This window comes from Sinohyriopsis cumingii, unplaced genomic scaffold (genome assembly GCF_028554795.1).
Source record: "Sinohyriopsis cumingii isolate HCF-2022 unplaced genomic scaffold, ASM2855479v2 utg003676l, whole genome shotgun sequence".
Lineage (NCBI taxonomy): Eukaryota > Metazoa > Mollusca > Bivalvia > Unionida > Unionidae > Sinohyriopsis > Sinohyriopsis cumingii.
Window position 1 is genome coordinate 23,349 of NW_028316569.1, and position 18,967 is coordinate 42,315.

The window sequence follows — 18,967 nt, forward strand, 5'->3', positions numbered from 1 at the left end:
AGAATACCCATGCTAAAGGCAGTTATATGTTGACATCTACACCAGTAACTAGATGTAGTACCAAACATGAAACAGCTCCTAAAGTCTTTGACCTAAATGACTCAGGCAATAAAATTAACACCCCTCCAGAGTGTCAGGCAATTACACGCTCCATAAATCATGACCACATCAGTGATGGCTTAAACCTTAATGATTTCTTCATGTGTGTACATCAAAAAACAATTAGGAAATTGGAGGCCCAAATCGAAGAATTAAAACTACAGTTACATGCTATTAAATCAGCACAGGGAAAGGTTAATGAGCAAGTAACCTCATGTGAAACAGCAAGTCAGACAGACTCCCAAATATCAACAGTATCAGATGCTCAGACACAGACAATCCCAGTACCAGCCAAAAGAAAATGTAAAATAACCATGCAAATAAAAACTAATGCCCAAAGTAATCCTGCATTGCAAACAACAGTACCCCCCTCTCAGTCATGTGTCACACCTGCAACAGCAATAAGTGTACATCCATGGCCCGCAGTTCAGACAAGTCTGTTACCTTCATCAACAACTGCATTTCCCAGTACTCAGACAAATGTGTCAAAATCAACACGAGTAGTTCACACAACTGAAACACCAATTTCAGCACCCCTTCCTCCAAGATATGTGTCTGAAATACAATCCAGAGTCCAACACACGACATCACAAGCCAGAAAAGATAGGACTCTAATAATTGGCTCCTCAATTTTGAAAAGTATAATACCAAGGAGACTTTTTAAAACAGATGTACAGACTCTAAGAGGTGCTAAAATCAACAACATTACAGACAGAATAATGAACAATGACCTAACCAAATACAAACAAATTATTATTTTAGTAGGTGGAAATGATGCCTGTGAGGGAAGGTCACTAAATCAACTCAGAACAGATTTTGAAAGTTTATTGTATACTGCTAGGTATTGCAGCCCAAATACATGTAAATTAATTGTATCAGGACTACCTCCTCGTGTGGACACCAAGGCCAAAGAAATCAATGATCTGATAATTGACCTATGTGAAGACTTCAACCTACAGTGCATTCCACAATACACATCTTTCTTTCTTCAGAATCAGAATGTCAACCTTAGTCTCTACCACAGAGACAAAATTCATCTAAGCAGAAAAGGAACCTCTCACCTACTGAGAAATATTAACATGTATGCCCCCATTTTCAAGCACTTTAATGAAGAGTGCTGTCTCTACTGTGGAGAAACTGGGCACATGGCACAGGTATGCCATCATGGCAAACAGATCGAGTGTTTCAGGTGCCATAAATATAGACACAAACAAAGACTTTGTCCATCAATGTATACACCACTCCCTCGATAACTCGCGCACATCGGGGTCCAGAAACATCGACCGCACTATAAGCGAGGGGCGAGTTATCGAGGGACCTATAAAATAAGCCCAAAACCAATAAAGTGATTGACGACATAACGGAAAAATAAGGGGGGTAGGCAGATTATACTGTTGAATACTCACTTTATAATCGTTCTGAGATTAACTGTTAATAAATATCTCTTCATAACGGTGTACTTTATTATTTTCTCATAGGACAACATTAAAAATTTCAGGATAAATTACAGTATATTGAGGCGATCATCGAAAACATTCCACGTGGTTTCCGTTCGCTGAACATGTGTACCACTTCACACATTGTGTACTACGTCACTAAGTTTTATGTTGAATTGTATACAGTCTAGTTTTGTTGTTTGAGCCAAATTAGAAGTTTTTATACACAAAAGATCGACTCTTTTCGAGAAACAGTGTCGATCGAACGATAGATAGATAGATTTGAATGCGATAGAAGTAAAATGGAAAACAAAAAAAAAAAAACAAGAGTTAATCAGTACTGACATATTTAATTGGTCTACAAATTTAAAACAACGTAAATTAGAACAATACTTGCCGTTTCTGCCATGCTTGACAAATATCAATTCACTTTTTGAAAAAATCAGTTAATTTTTTTTGTGTGTGTTACTCCTTGGTTTCTCTGCCGCCGAGCAAAATCCCTCAGATTTCTCAACTGTATGAGCTTTAGGTAGTCAACATTTTGGGTCGCCAGCCACCTTACGGCAATATCAAAATATTTGCTTCCTGTGCAGAGGGGTGGGGGTGCAACATCTGTGTCTGCATCACTTTCAACACTTGTGTTACTCCAGTTAGAATAGTCTTCTGCTGCAAATTTGTTCGCTATAGAAATAATTATAGTTTCATCTGACATGTATTCGGCTGTAGGGCAATCATTGTCAGCACAAATCCACTCCTCCATCAAGAGAAACGCACATCTCAGGACCATGAGTCTGTACTAATTTCTCCCAAACAGCCTCGGCATTAATGACATCAGTTTTACTGAAACATTCGAAGTCACTATCGTCGTCGTTGTCTCTGTTACTGTTTTGCTTTACATCAAAGGCAGCTCCAAGACCCTTAATCCAGCACCCGAGGTCTCTTGTAATCGATTTTTTTTTTAATGCAACAAACACTTCCCCAAGTTGTTGATCAAAACAAAGCCGGCATGTACATGTAATTAGGTTCTCACAGAAGTACTCACGGGTTTCGATGTGACGGTCGATTGACTCTTTTCATGTTTTCAATGAACAAACTATGTTGTGATTATAATGTTTACACTGAAACGGAATTAAAGGATTAGAACGTGACTTTCACACAGGAAGTGGTTTAATTGGTGTTTATTTCATTCTCTGTTGCCATCTGTTAACATTTACCAGAAGTTTTCATTGATCGCTATTTCACCAGACTGTTTATTTACAGTATAATGACAACTATTTATCCTAAAAACTTACATAATATATGATATCTTTAAACAGAGGTCTCGCTAGGATTTTAAAACTGGGTCTTTCTGCCTCTGAATTCAATCCCTAAATATCAGTATATTTTCTCACTCGGCCGCCAAGTCAAAGCCTTTGAACTAGCCGCCTAGCTGTTGCATCATGTTCTTTTTTTTTTTTAATTTACTCTTATGAAATAGCAACAGTACATCAAAGAGTCTTTCAGTCACTGAATTCTGTCATTGTAAATATCAGCACACTGAACTGATCAACACATTTTCCCACAAAGCAGGTGGCTGAAACAGGACTGGCAAATCTTTGAATTTTCCCGCGCACCTATTACATGCGTACGGAGGACTCCAGCCTCAGTGATTTTCTGCGTCCCAGATCAAAAATTGGCTTCCAAATACGCGTAATTAAGCGTTTTCGAGATCTCTGAAATTAATTCTTCTCTAGAGCTTGCAAATTGCAAAATATGGATTATATTTTTATGGGCATTAATCACCATTTTCGATGATAAAACGAGCAATGTATCAAAGTTTAATTTATCAATTCTTATTGTAATTTTTTTCATGTTCAGCATATTTTAAAGATATTTTAAATACATTTTGTCTGGAAAAAATCGGGAGCCAAGACGGACACCGCGTTATAAGCGGGATCGCGAGTTATCCGGGCGCGAGTTATCGAGGGAGCGGTGTACATATTAGGAAGCTGGCAAAGAGGAGAATGCCAACGCCTCATTTACAAAAAATCTAAATGTACCCAGTGGGACTCTTGACTCTAACTATTCAATGGACACTATTGTAGATGCAAATGTAAATGGATTTTCAGGGCTTGTATGTGACTTTGAAGATGCTAATATATATGAACATTTGAATATAGAAATAGGATGTAAGAATGATAAAAGTAGTATGGAGACAATCTCAGTGAGTACCCCATTGCATGATGACATACATATAATTGATACGAAACTAAATACAAAAGGTTTTAACATAGGTCACTTAAATGTCCAAGGAAAATAATAGTCAAGGCTACAATAAACCATTACGTAGGGACAGAGAGACAGCGGGGGAGGTCTTGTTGTATACATTAGGGAAGATGTAAATGTAAAAAGGCGACTTGACTTGGAGTCACATGAAATTGAGAGTATCTGGGTGGAAATTTTTCAAAATAATGCAAAATCTTTCCTAGCTGGTTTCATTTATAGGCCACCTTCCTCCAAAGCATTTTGGAATGTTAACTTTTTGAAACAAATGGAAAATGTTCTAGCACAGGAGAAAGAAACATATATACTCGGAGATATAAATAAGGACCTTCTCAATACTCAAATAAGGAACAACTGGATGGAATTTATTGAATCATTAGGCCTAGACCAGCTGATAAATGAGCCTACAAGGGTAACAGAAATATCGAGCACTCTTATTGATCACATTTATACCAACCTACCAGACAATGTGGCTTGTGTTAATGTACCAAATGTTGGTCTTAGTGACCACTATCCTACTTTTTTGACAAGAAAGGTTAAATGCAAGAAAAATACACATAAAACAATCACTTACAGATCATTCAAAAATTTTAATGAAGAACAATTTCTCAATGACCTAAAGTTCCATGGAATATGTTCCAAAATTTGGATGACATAGATGAAGCCATGCGGGTGTGGACTGACTTATTCATGGATATAGTATCTAAGCATGCACCACTGAAAGTACATCGAGTAAAGACTGAAATTCAACCTAATTGGCTTACTACTGAAATCCTAGATGCTATGAAAACACGAGACAAATTCAAGGCTATGGAAAACCATGCACAATATAAAGTATGGAGAAATAAAATAACAAGTATGATTAAAAAGCTAAAAAAACTTATTATCAATCATTGCTTGAAAACAAAAGAGCAACACAAACTCCATATGGAAAGTCTTCAATGAACTCACTGGAGGAACGCACAAAAAACAGACAAATAAAATTCACCCACTTCTGGTAAATGACACCAGTCACTGATGAAACTGACATTGCAAATGTTTTCAATGATTTTTACATCAGCATTACCACAAAGTTAAAAGAACCAGTGATAGAAAACAACTTTAATGAACTGAAAAAGTTCTGCAGCAGCAGAATCTCTAAGGAGGTATGTTTCTCTATCCCACCAGGGTCAAAAACTTTGTTAAAAAATGTCTCAGTGAACTTGATACCAAGGAAGCTATAGGACTTGATCAGATTGGTCCAAGACTTATTAAATCTTCTGCCTCTGCTATTGTAGATAGCATAACATTCATAATTAATTTAAGTATTGCAACCTCATCTGTCCCCAAAATATGGAAAACTGCAAAAGTAACTTCTGTTCACAAATCTGGTTCTAAGGATGATGCTAATAACTACCGACCAATCTCAATACTACCAAACTAGTCAAAACTGATTGAAAAACATGTCCATGACTCATTCATGTCATATTTAACCAAACACTTGCTGTTACACCCTAATCAATCAGGCTTTAGACAGAACCATTCCTGTGAGACTTCCTTGATCTCCCTAACTGATAAATGGCTTCAAGCACTTGACCAAGGTAGAATAATAGGAACTGTATTTGTTGATTTCAGGAAAGCTTTTGACATGGTGGATCATGAAATCCTTTTAAAGAAACTGAAAATCTACCAGTGTGATGAAAGAACAATTAGATGGTTTACTTCGTACTTAAATGAGAGAACACAACATGTTTACATAAATAATGTTCTATCTGAACCTGAAACAATTAGATATGGAGTACCACAAGGCTCAATTCTAGGTCCATTACTATTCATTTTATTTATTAATGACCTACCACTTTTACTAAGAGACTCAATATCATCTACAGATCTCTATGCAGATGACACAACATTGTCAGACATCCAAAACACAAAGCATGAGCTCGAAATTTCTTTACAGAATGCACTAAACAAACTGGAAAACTGGTGCACATGTAATGGCATGGTGGTAAATACTGGTAAAACTAAAATATTACTTATCTCAACACAGCAAAGAAGGACAACTCTTGATAGTGATGAACTATGTCTGACATGGAAGGATACAAATCTGCAAATGGTCTGTCATGATAGACTACTTGGTGTTCTGGTAGATAATAACCTATCATGGACTGAACATATCAAACATATCAGTAAAAAAGTCAATTCAAGTTTATGGCTTCTCAGTAGGATAAGACATTTTCTCCCTGAAAGGCACAGAAAACTATTTTATAACAGTTACATACAACCCTATTTGGACTACTGTAGTACAGTATGGGGTAATTCAAATGATAAAAACATAGCAAAGCTGGCACATCTTCAAAAAAGAGCATTTGGGCTAATATCAATCCAGAAAGAAAGCAAGGAAAGTTTAGCTGGTAGGTTAAAAATGTTACCTATTAAAGACCGAATCTGTTTGAGAAAAGCCAAATTAATGTACAGGATATCTCATAATAGTGCTCCTGAATATTTGCAGTCACTATTCCAGTATAGGATACCTGGTAATACTCCCCACCTGCGATCCATGTCTACCAAACAGTATAAAATTCCCAAATCAAATAAGGAGTTGTTTTAAAAAAGTTTCCAATACTCTGGAACTCTGCTCTGAATAGTATTCCAGTCGAGATTAGAAATGCCCACTCTATTTCCTTCTTTCAAACCCATCCAGTGGCTTCAGAGATGCAGCTTAAATAAATAAATTCCTTTGTATGAGGGCCTCAAGGTAGATTAGTTTTTAGCTAATTGTGTTACCCTCTTTAAATAAGGTCATTATTATTATTATTATTATTATTATTAAAATTAGTTTCCCCTCCCCCCCCAAAAAAAAACTACATTTTAATTACTTATCCTGTCACTACTGCTTAGCTGAATTTGACAAGTGGGTAGGCTGATGTCAAACTGATCAAAAACAGAAATTAAATGTACTCACCATAGAGGGAGAGGTCCACTTCTACAGAATATTCGTGTCTCTCTCTGAGTAACACACTATGCCATAACAATAGGACCCAGAGAAAAAAGGCTGTGTTCTCTTGTGCTACTGAGCAGCAGTAAAAGGAGGAAAAGGTATTATGGGAGCACCAAAAAGCTGCTTTCATAATATCCTCCAGAGAGAAATGATTAAAGTAGGCCCATTAGGTACCAATGGCTTGAACCTCATGGACCTTAAGTTTCATAAAGGTGAGGTCTCAATCGGTGAGAGACTCGTATGCTCATTTAATTGTCTTGACAATCCACTGGGAGACAGTGGCAGCTGAAATGTCTATGGAGCCCTTAATAGGGAGAAAAAGATGTTTCCTTCTCTTTCTTTTTGCTTTGGAGACATTAAGATAGAAGTAAAGAGCACACACAGGGCATAAAAGTTTATCTTGATCATCCCATGTGTATATTTTACTGTAACAGGGAATCTCTATTGGTAATGGGGCTACTGAAGGTAACCAATTTTTTGCAAGAAAACCAGGTTGGCAGAGAAGGGAAATGGAGTCATAGTTCCCATTAAACCTAAGACAGCCAGAGCTAATGGACAAGGTATGAATTTCACTTCTTTGTCTTGCTGAGGCATGGGTGAGAAGGAACACAGTTTTGAGTGTGAGATCCAAAAAGGAAGCTTCACTCAGTGGTTCATAAGGCGTTTTGGTTAATGACCAAAGAACACAGGAAAGATTCCATCTAGGCACAAGGGAGTGAGAGACAGGTCTATGAAGCTCAAAAAACTATGAAAGATTGGCAAGATGTGGATCTGAACCAACGTCTGTGCCCTGCGAGAATTTAAGTGTGTTGGAGGTGGCAGCTCGATAGCCTTTGATAGTGGATACTGAACATCTTTTGGTCTCAAAGAGTAACAAAAGGAAATCAGCAATGGCAGTTACAGAAGGGTGCATAGGATCAACATGTTTCCTACTGAACCAATCACAGAAGATTCTCCACCTGGCATCATAAACTTTAGATGTAGAAGCTCTTCTGGCTTGAATGATGCAACTGTGACTCTGTGTCTGAAAACTTGTTTCGGCAGCGAGATTGTTTGAGATGAGCCAGGTGTGAAGGTGGAGAATATCTGGGCTGTTGTGGAGAAGGGATTCACAGAACTGTGACAGGAGATCCCTCCTGTGTGGTAGAGACCTGGGTCGATCTATCAAGAGGTCTAGGAAACTGTTGAACCATGGTTGTTGGGGCTACAATTGGGCAATGAGAATGATCCCAGTAGTGGAAGTTTGGACTGTTTGCAGAACTTGTGGTAGCAGTAGGAAAGGTGGGAAGGCATATGCAAATACGTGATCCCACTGGAAGCTGAATGCATCGACTGCCCATGCATTCTGATCCGTAACAGGAGACATTTAAAAGGGAAGTTTGTTGTTGAACTTGGTCAAAAACAAATCCACTAGAGGTCTTCCCCAAATGGAAAACAGGGACTCTGTTACTGAGTGGTGAGGAGAAAATTCTGTGAGGATGGCTCGGACTGTTCTGGACAGGCTGTCCGCTAATATGTTCATCTTGCCCTGGTAGGAAAGGAAGGTGGGTTAGAAAACTTCCTCTTGGATCTGCTGCAACCTGGGCGCCATGGACCTGATGAGAGCGGAGGTGGTCTAGCAAGAATTTGTGGATTGAACTGGTGTTGTGCCTGTTTGAAAAATTTGGCAGACGGTCCCTGAGAACGATTTGCCTGACCTCATTTCCTGATCTATTGCGATGGATCAGGAGTGGAGGTTAAAGATCGATGTTGGTGATTGATTAAGTCTTGAGAAGCCACAGTAGGAATGAGGCCCACAAAGAGAGTCTCGGCTTCTAGAGGAGCAGCCCTTAGAAGGTCTTTACTTTGGTCAAGCAAGACCTTCGATGAGTCCAATGCAGCATCACGGTGGATGTGCAGAAATTCTGCTAGTAATGCCATGGCAACAGATACTACATGCCAGGATGTTTTAGCCACAGCCTCCAGCATACACTGTAATGCGACTGGATTCAGGGAGGCCTCTCTCAGCATACTAAAGGAAGTAGTTGAGAAAAGGTCACCAAGCAAGGCTATAGTTACAAGTAACCGGGTTTACTGTTCCATGGCATCAATTGTTTTGATGGCATGGCGTGCCCAGGATCACAAAGAAATACCCACTTTGGCTGCATTAGTGTCCAAAAAAGGAGGTTTAATAGGCCACTTCGGGGAATGTACCCGATAGCTTGAAGAAGAGAGAAGGGGTCTCAATGTAGAGAAAGGAACTGATCACCCTCTACATTGTTGAGCAATATTTTGGACTTGTGAAAACCTCCCTGATATTTCCTCAATTGGAGATGAATGTGGGAGAAGTAAGAGGTCTAGATGAGGTGGTACCCTGGAGATCTTTTCCAAACTGGAAAGGATCTTTGTAGACAGTGTGCTGGATGGTTTGGGGAACAAGTTGAGGGATAACAAAGGTAAAACCCCGTTTACTGCCTTATCAAAGGACCAGACCTCCTTTTCTTCCTCATCCACCTGAGATGAGGGAGTGGGCTTGTGAGAAGGTGTCATTACCACAGCTTCCATCTCAAACTCGCTGAGTCAATGAGGATGGAGAAAGCATTGTCATCCTCACAGTCAAGGACATTCTGAGTTGGAGAGTGGCTGGGCATCATGTCCCTTGATGGAGGTGGCATATGAATACTATGTGTTGCAGTCCCTGGTTGATGAGGAGGTGGGGAGGGGAGACAAGAACGTCTATCTACCCTCGATAATGTAAAAGCTGTAGCCTTCCAAAAGAAAACCACTTGGTGAGGTGATGGTGGGACACGAGCTGCACCATCACTTCATTTGGTATGGCAAGGTCCAGTAGTCCATGGGGGCAAAATGGACCAAGGTCCCTGTGGTTTCATGGATATAATTGGTAAGAGGGAGACACCAAAACAGTCCCCATCCACAGCCTCAATCCTGTGTATGGATTGTAAATCCTGCACAGTGTGGGATGGTGGAAGGTGGAAAGGGGGTAGCTCGGTACTGGCCTTTTCCGCTTACCATGAGGTCGATGAGTGATAGATGGAGAAGACTTCATCTTCACTCTGTGCATCATAGGTGTGATGTGTTGTCTACCTTACGGAAGGGGCCAACATGCTACCAGAAATATGTATTGTGGTGATCAACCTCATTGATGGGAGGGAGCAACCCACTAATGCTCAGCCTCTCTAAAGGGAGGGCGCAACCAGCTATCACAGTGCTCTACCTCCATGATGGGACGGCACAACATACAGTCGCAGTGCTCTACATCCCCAACAGGAAGTAGCAACCTGAATGCTGTTAGGGATGTGAAAACTTTATGTCACGTCCCTACCGGTAGAAGTTGAACGGCTTCTCAAATGTTGAGACTTTCCTTCTGGAGGGGCTTGAACAACTACTGAAGATGTTTGTCCTAAATTGTGAGATCTGGAAGAAAAACCAGAAAATTTACATGAAGAAGAGGGAATGTAGTTCCATCTTTGATAAGTATGCCTGGAATCTACTTGATACAGTCTCTGTGTGTATCCCATTACGCCTTCTTATGGCCACACTGCCCCACAGACTGTTTTGCTGGTTTTTGGTGGTATTTTTTGGTGGTGTTACCCTAATGTCACGAAACTCGACTTACCACGAATAAACAAAAGATGGAAATTATCATTGAAAGATTTCCTTATTTATTGAAAGAAACAAGATATTCCAGTTCTGATTATTTGTTTATTGAGAAAAACATGCAAATACATGAATATCAATGCCAGCGTTGTATGAAGTTATAAGTTATTTTATCAAGTTGAAAATAAAAAATGGAGGAAACAATATCCTCAACATTTGAGCGGGGCCTGTTATTGTTCCAAGAATATAGGAACTTACCTGTACTATTCAGTTACTCATTTAAAGTAAAGGTGTCTACCACCATGGGTAGAACACAAGGTATCGTCCGAATTACTGCAAAGATTGAAGATCTAAGCTGAAAAAAAGAAGCTACAATACAGTTTTTAGACATGAATGGACAGTAGCAACACCAAGAATTATTAAACATTGTAGAGAAGGAGAGACTGCTAACTGCAGTATTATTAGTTGTCCACAGGCATTAATTTCTCAGTCACAATGGCTTTAGATGTCTATACAGCATGGCATCCATGAAAAAATTACATATAGGTACATCTACCTTCTGCGCATGGCCTGCGGCACAGTGGTGTGCAAAAGGTCAAAGGGTCATACTGACTGCTCCACTCTGGGAGGATGTATTCACATCACATGGACAGTATATTTTTGGTATGAAAACAGACAGCCAAGCAATATAGACAGGATAAGTTACTGCCAATATTAAAATTGTTTTATCCTGTCTCTCTCTTCCCATTTTCTCTGGTTGGTTTGACTCAACTTTTACCATCATTCACTGGTCCAGAGACATCGTCACATGATGTAAGTGAAAATCCTCTATGCTCGTCTTTTCAAAGACTTTCACCCATATTTTGCTATGATGGTTGAGAGAGAGAGATGGAGGTGTGGTGATTTGGGGGTTAAGGGAGAATAGGGCATTTTTGTTATTGTTAATCTCAATGCTTATATTAATAATAATCAATTTTAGGACATTATTATAGGTTTGAGGAACAACAACAACAACAAAATAAAACATTAAATACCTCACAGCATGTAGGCCTTGCAACTAAGAAATTTACACTACAGTGTCAACAGGCTAATGTAACTTTGTATCATTGATTATATGAACACTGTACATAAAACCCAAGGAATGTAAACATACCATTACAATGAACCATATTCTTGTAGGTTACTTGGTGTAAGTTCAGTTTCAAGGTTTTCATCCATTCCAAAATTCTTTTTTTTTTCTCTCACTTGAAATTTCTGCATATTTTGTCCCTTATACTGGAGAGGGGATAGAGAAAGGCAGAAAAAGCAGAAGGCCGGGATTGCAATGAAATTGTGTACCATGTTAAATTCATTTAGATAACAGGGATTATTAATACTTTTTGTAACTATTTTCATATGCTACTAATGAATAATGAGTGGAAATTCATAGAATCAATAGCACACAGCTGCAGCAATGTTATATATGCAAATTTTTGCTCCATGGGTGGATCACAATTTGATATACCAATAGTATTGTGGTACATTAAACTTTTTTATCTTAAGAGTTTAAAAGCCAAGTTATTCTTTATATATATATATATATATATATATATATATATATATATATATATATATATATATATATATATATGTATGTATATATGATGAAAATTTGACCAGGTACATGTATATCAATTCATTACATAATACAAATGTAAAATACCGTCTTTTTCCACAACAACTGCTTGCTGTGCTCTCTCTTTCAGGATGGTTTCTAACTTTTCAGCCATGCCTTCTTCTTCTTTGCTTCTAAGAGCATTGAGTAGCACATAAAATGCATCAGGAAGTTTTTCCCTTAGTCTTTCGAGAAGATTCTTGGTCATTGGTCTTCGGTCTCTAACCTTTCGGATAGAGTTGCATTCATCTCCAGACAAAATCATCGCCTTCTCAAAGAAAGTCATCAAACTCCTTGGAGAAAGATTCTCTAAGAGATACTCTTCGATAGAAGGCCAAGCCCTATCTATACTGTCAGATGTCCAGCAATTCTCTGCAAAACAGTAAAATGTGCTAATATTAAATTAAATCTATTAGTTTTAAAAAATTTGTGCTAACTTTCATCTTACATAGGGAGTTAAATTCTTTATCTTGAACCTTTAACACTGATGAAAATTACCTTGTATTTCTCATGAAAATACTGTACACCTCTCCCTCTATAACTCACACACAATCGGGTCCACAAACATAGACCGCACTAGTGAGGGTGCAAGTTACCGAGGGACCTAAAAATATCCACTAGACATTGAGAAAACCACCAGATGGTTTGCGTAGGGATTTGGCTGTTTAATGACTGAATCCTTGTTTTACAATCACATCAATAATAACTGTTAATGATGCTTTCTTTCTAATGAAGTTGTTTGTGATTCTTTATAAATACATTTATTTTCAAAATACACAAGTGAAAGATTGTTAACATTGATCCAACTGGTTTCAACAACCATCACGTGTACGTGAAAACATCTGTGTATTATGTCACTACTTCTTGTTTTGTTGATCAGCCTGGTTCCCGGAGTGGTATTTAATAGCATAGTGCCAAGTAGAAGGTCGATATAACAGGGAACTAGACTAACTGTTGATACACCACCAAACAAGTTCCAACTTCAAAGATCCAAATCAATCATGATTTCATTGGAAGTAATGGTGAAACTTCTTATCATCACTGAGTCTATCTCTAAGTGCCATTTCAGGAATTCTCTGAAACTCATTTGCCAACAAAGAAATGTATCTGTGAAACCAAGCTCTTTATTTTACAAAGTATTCATTTTGCTTGGTTGCCTTGTTATCTTTGATCAGTTATGAATGAGTTGGGTATTTTACGGTAGTTTAATTATATTACAATAATATTTATAACAGTGTTCGACTGATCAACTGAAGTGAGTTCACCTGACATACGACCAGGGCCACTAGATTTTAAGTATGTAGGATTTACATGCCTTTAAACTTTTCTTTTATTCCACGTCCCTTATTTGATTCAAAAGACATAATTAATGTGATAATACAAAGGAGACCACTTTTTAAATCAGTGCAACAATACAACAAATACTTCTGCAAGTCAGTTATCAAAACACGGTCGGCACTTAAGTAGGTTCTCAGAGAAACGCTCGAGGACACAGATGTTACAGTAGATTGACACATTTTACGTTTAAATACACATTGCATTTATGATGATTACACTTAAGAAGAACTAAAAGACAGAACTAAAACAAAAATTTCACTTTATAAAAATAATTTTATTGGCATTTAAATATTAATATACTGCATCCACAAGCCGCAAGTGAAATTTTTATGGATCAAAATTTCCTTGAATATCTTGAATTATGGTGTACTAAGAATGTCATTTGGAAAGAAAATGCAACAAATTATATGACTTCTTATTAAAAGTTGATAACACCATAATGTTGATTAAAATTTTCAGGTCCTATCTACCATTTTCAAAAATAAAATGAGCGATAAATCAGCGTTTCAGTTACCAATTTTGATCGCGATTTTCTTCCAGTTCAACAAACAAATTAATATTTGGGTATTTTCTGGTATAAGAAAAAATGGGATCCACGCCTGACCCTGTGTTATAAGTGGGTTTGCAAGTTATCAGGGCATGAGTTATCGAGGTAGTGGTGTACATCTATAGAATCTAATTACTTTCTAAATTTGAGTAAATCAAGAAATGGAAGATAATCATATTTTAAGGGAAAATAAATATAGGCACATTGTCAAAAAAATGTCAGGACATGTTGGTCAATGATCAAGGCATTTAGATGAATGACTTCTGCTGGCAAATGATTGTTCATGCAATGAAGAATTTGTATCATTAATGAAATGCTCATTGGTACATTTTACAGATCATCATCAGCTCTTTTTGTAAACAATAAAGGTAGAAAAACATAAATGCAGAAACTGACTATCAAAAACAATAAATGAGTGTGCATATCTGTACAGTGTATCAGCGGATTACTGCATCCAAATTCTACAAACTATTCTTTAAACTCAGACATGGAAAGAAATCAAACATTCTTAAACCACTTACTTAGAAATCTAAGTGTAGTCTTCAGAACTCCCTTCCTTATATGTCAGAAATCAGAATGTCAAACTCAACAGACAATTTCTAAAGAAAATATGCTTAATTAATACAAAGAAAGTAAACTCTTCCTTTCCCATGTAAAATTGTTTATTCCAATAAATACTTGAAATAAATAAATCATCTAAAATAATATTATAAGTAAGAACACAACTATAACGATTGATTTTTTCCTCATATGTTAAGATTGGACTGAGTAATTATAAGATAAACAACCCTTATATAAAAAACTAAGACACAAAAACTGAGCAAGGACGAGGGTCATAAGTTCATTTTCAGAACACCACAGTTTGTATACAAGGTCCAGTTCTTCACTGAATTTTTTGGCAGCCAACCAATCAAAATTATGATAGAACAATGAATTTCCAAATAAATGTGTGTTTACAAACAAAATGACATTTAAGTACAAATCCACAATCATGAACCAAATTAGCTATTTAATGTGTTTAGTAAATGACACAATGTATAATTATGAAGAAAAAATAAAACACACACACTATATATATATATATATATATATATATATATATATATATATATATATATATATATAATGCTTGGACTTGTCATACATTTACAAATGACCAATTTTTTTTAGTTTCATGATTCTGTACACCATTGTTTCTTAGTATATTTTTACAGTGAACAGGGGTTTATAACACTTTTGATGATGATTTGGGTATCTGACATGCCACTAATTTCTAAGGGGTTCCCTCGCCAACCCCAACCCCTATTTATTTGGCATAAATGATCAGGCTGTGTTGAAGTACTTACTCCTGTGGTTTTTGATCTTGGGTAAGTGGCCTTTTGTCCAGAATTACTTTTTTCTAATAAATCTTTAACATGTATTCTTAGATGATGAATTCCACATTCCTATCAAGTCACTTACAAGTCCTCATAGCACTGTGACTTGCATAATGTGTGAAAGAAGTCTCATAATCTTGATCAGTGTCACTCTCTTCTACATTTTGATAAGTGATTTTGGTCTAGAGGGAGTGTTATATATTTAAGTACATATAATGTCATTTCCTTCAGCACTTTTAAGAAGTGTATTGGGGTCAATCTGGGCTTGAGGAAAGGGATAAGTGAAATATAGGTACTGTGTGGCTTGTGTCTACTTGTGCAAGTTAAGGTGTAATGAACTGCCTTCTTGTTTGACTGCACTACTAAGAATATCATCGTCTTAATTAGTCTCCTGGTTTACTAAACTTTGATGAAGACTGTCTGGTATCTACCTGAGCCTGGAGAGAGGGAGGGGCTATATATTAAAGCACTGTATATTTCATGTCAACCTGTGCACATGAAGGTGTGGTCTTGTTTGGACAGCATTGTTTGGAGTGGAGGTTATGGACCAATGTAGGAATGCCTTCAATTACACAGTGCTAGTGTTAGATCTGTTGTTAATGTGTTGACACAGTTTAAACAATCCATCACAAGTCCAAATGAAACATCCACTGCCTTGAATTAAAATGGGACTTACATGTAACGTTATTTTCATCTACAGTACTGATTTTTTTCATGTACCCATATTGATCTGAGTATCTGTAGTTCACAGCGATCAATGAGTTGTTGCTGATGCAGATAGTATCATTCTTGATTTTTTATATAGATACAATCTGGCATTATGTTTCTGTATGAATTTACTTCTACATCCAAAAACATCCTCTTGGGTGAATCGAAAGAACTCTGTAAGGATGCAAATTTCTGTCAATCTATGAAGAACACATTAATCTGGGCAAGAGAACAAATAATTAGATTTATGGAGACAGGTGCTTGTTAAATCACTATACCTGCAATGATTTCTAATGTCTGTGTTGGGAGAGGAAGTGATTCTTAATTAAGCCTTCATTTACTTAATCGTTAGATGACTAGAAAGGGAAGGTTAACTTCGATTTTATATCGGAACTGTCAAAAGCTGAGGTTTTCCAGATCTGTTGTTTGGAATTCTATAAGTCAGGCTGACCGCAATTTTGGCATCTAGTTATAAAAGGCAGTAAATATATTTAATCCTGATTGGTTACGCTAAATAAGGGGCAGGTTTCCCACACAAAAATTCTTGGGGTTAAATTGCCCTCATCGAAAAAAAAATTTGTCAGTCTGCATCTTTCCTGCAAGAGTGAAAATTTAAGGGACTCCAAGACTGAACTTGGAAGAAATTTTCTCATAAAACATTGGATGTCTGGAAAGTCAACGGACACAATTTAGGTGGTAGAAGCGAACAAAGCTTGAAAGCACAAAGTATTTGCATCAATTTCATGTAATTCATTGATACCAATATAATGATTTGCTTGAATTTTATTGTTTATATTTGCATGAATTTATTTGTTTAACCCTTTAGCGATGACTGTCGCATCTAAGTGTCTCCTGTAAATAGCTCTTGAACCCCACTGATGCAAGTATGCAGTGTGTATAAGCCTAGTTTACTACCCCAGTGTCGCATCTATACAGACGTGACCGCTATGTTAACTAAACATTGATTGGTTGAAAGTACACAAGTTTACATATTTTTGATTATCATAACCAATGAGAGGACTGTTTACTCAACATTTTGATACAAGTCTGAGAGGTTAAATTTAGACACATTGGAAGAGGTTTTCTGCACTTTACGAAACACGTGTAGCTGAGATAAACAGGTATGGATTCTGATTCACATATGAGCTACTTTGAAGGGTTCACTGCAAGCGATATTGAAGAATTTGATGGATCATTCGTAGAAAATAGATCAGATATTGATATTAGTCCAGTTTCAACACCCGATGTAAGTGATTTTGAATCAGATGATGAGGAAGGCATAGTCCCACTTGCACAATGGAGTGATGACCTCGCCATGTTCGAGATCAATGATTTCGATTCTTGTGTTGGTTCAACAATCGAGCTTGGACCACTAAGCAACGAGAAAGATTTTTTCCTCAGGTTTTTTCCTGAATGTCTGGTGGAAAAGCTTGTGAAAGAAACAAACGATTATGCCAAGAAAATGTTGGACCAAAAACAAGACCAGAAATGGTATGAAACCAGCATCACAGAGATGTAGGCATATCTTGGAATATACATCGTCATGAGTATTATGCAGATACCCAAATATTCCACTGCCTGGATGACATCTGTACATTTTGGGATCCCAGGAATACCTGAAATCATGACAAGAGAATGGTTTGAAAAAATAGGGAAATATTTCTATGCCAACGGCACAAGCATCAACCCACCCAGAAGCCAACCAGGACATGACAAGATTTTCCATATAAGACCATTCAGAGACACAGTTTAGCATTAATGCCTGGAAGATTATGACCTCCCAAAAACCAGTCAAGTGATGAAGGCATGATTGCTTATAAAGGAAGACTGTCATTTAAGCAATATCTGCCAGCCAAATCTACAAAATTTGGCATTAAAGTCTGGGAAAAAGCCCATCCTCAAACTGGCTACATCCATGAATTTCAAGTGTATGTTGGAAAGCCCGATGGAAAGAGAGGGAGAGTGACAGAAGAAGGATTAGGATCTAGAGTGGTGAAAGACCTTACCAGAAAATAGTAAACAAAAACCACCACATCTATATGGACAATTTCTTTTCAAATCCCCAATTATTTGAAGATTTACGTCGAGATGGACTCTTCTTTTGTGGTACCATCCGAGGAAATAGCCTTTAAAAAAAACAGTAGTTTAAAAAGCAAGGGGGATAAGAAAATTATGCAAAAACAGACTCTGGTCTGTGTTGCCTGGAAAGACAACATGTTATTTAACAACATGGATCCCACACAGCTATCCAGTGTAACTTGAAGAGAAAAAACTGACGAAAAGAAGTAACTTGCCCAAACGTTGCAGATGAGTATTCGAAAAACAAAGGGGTGGGGGGATATTGCAGACCAAAACAGAATGCAATACAGTTCTTGCCGTAAAGCTAAGAAATGGTGAAAATATCTTTTTTGGTTTCTCATTGATACAGCGATATGTAATGCCCTGATATGCATGAAAGATTCACCAAACCACCAGATCAAAACCAAGTTTGGAAAAGAAAAAAAAAAGGAACACAGCTTGAATTCAGAATGAACTTGGCCAAATATATGGTTGCTGGCTTTCAGGGAAGTAGGAAAAGAAAAGCTCTGTCCAATGTTGATACTGAAGATTTAAGGCACTGGCCAGGACGGTTCCCAAAATGTGGGAGATGCAAGATGTGTGTTAGGGAAGGGAGGAGACATGAAGGATGCAAACAATGCCAAGTACATTTATGTGTGGATAATGACTGTTTTGAGAGGTACCACTCTCAACTATTTAATTAGAATGTGGATTTCATTCATGTTTTTATATGTACATATGTAAATATTGGATTTATTTTGCATGATTCAAAACAGACACTATACAAGGTATGCTGTTTTTTTATTTCACTGAAATCCAGCAAAAACTAATGAAATAATGAATATAAATGTAACCATATTTTTATTGTCAGTTTCTGTAGTCAGCCATGATGATGCTCTAGTATTCAGCCTA

The 18,967-nt window shown here is 37.3% G+C and overlaps 1 protein-coding gene across 1 annotated transcript in view; it reads right to left on the reverse strand.

The window, feature by feature from the left end:
- LOC149769491 (uncharacterized) overlaps positions 1 to 18,967 on the reverse strand; it is a 78,486-nt gene that overhangs the window by 17,096 nt on the left and 42,423 nt on the right. The window contains exon 4 of the mRNA XM_089949882.1: positions 12,077 to 12,400. Coding sequence (XP_089806008.1) covers positions 12,077 to 12,400 — 324 coding nt within the window. The remainder of the gene's footprint in view (positions 1 to 12,076; positions 12,401 to 18,967) is intronic.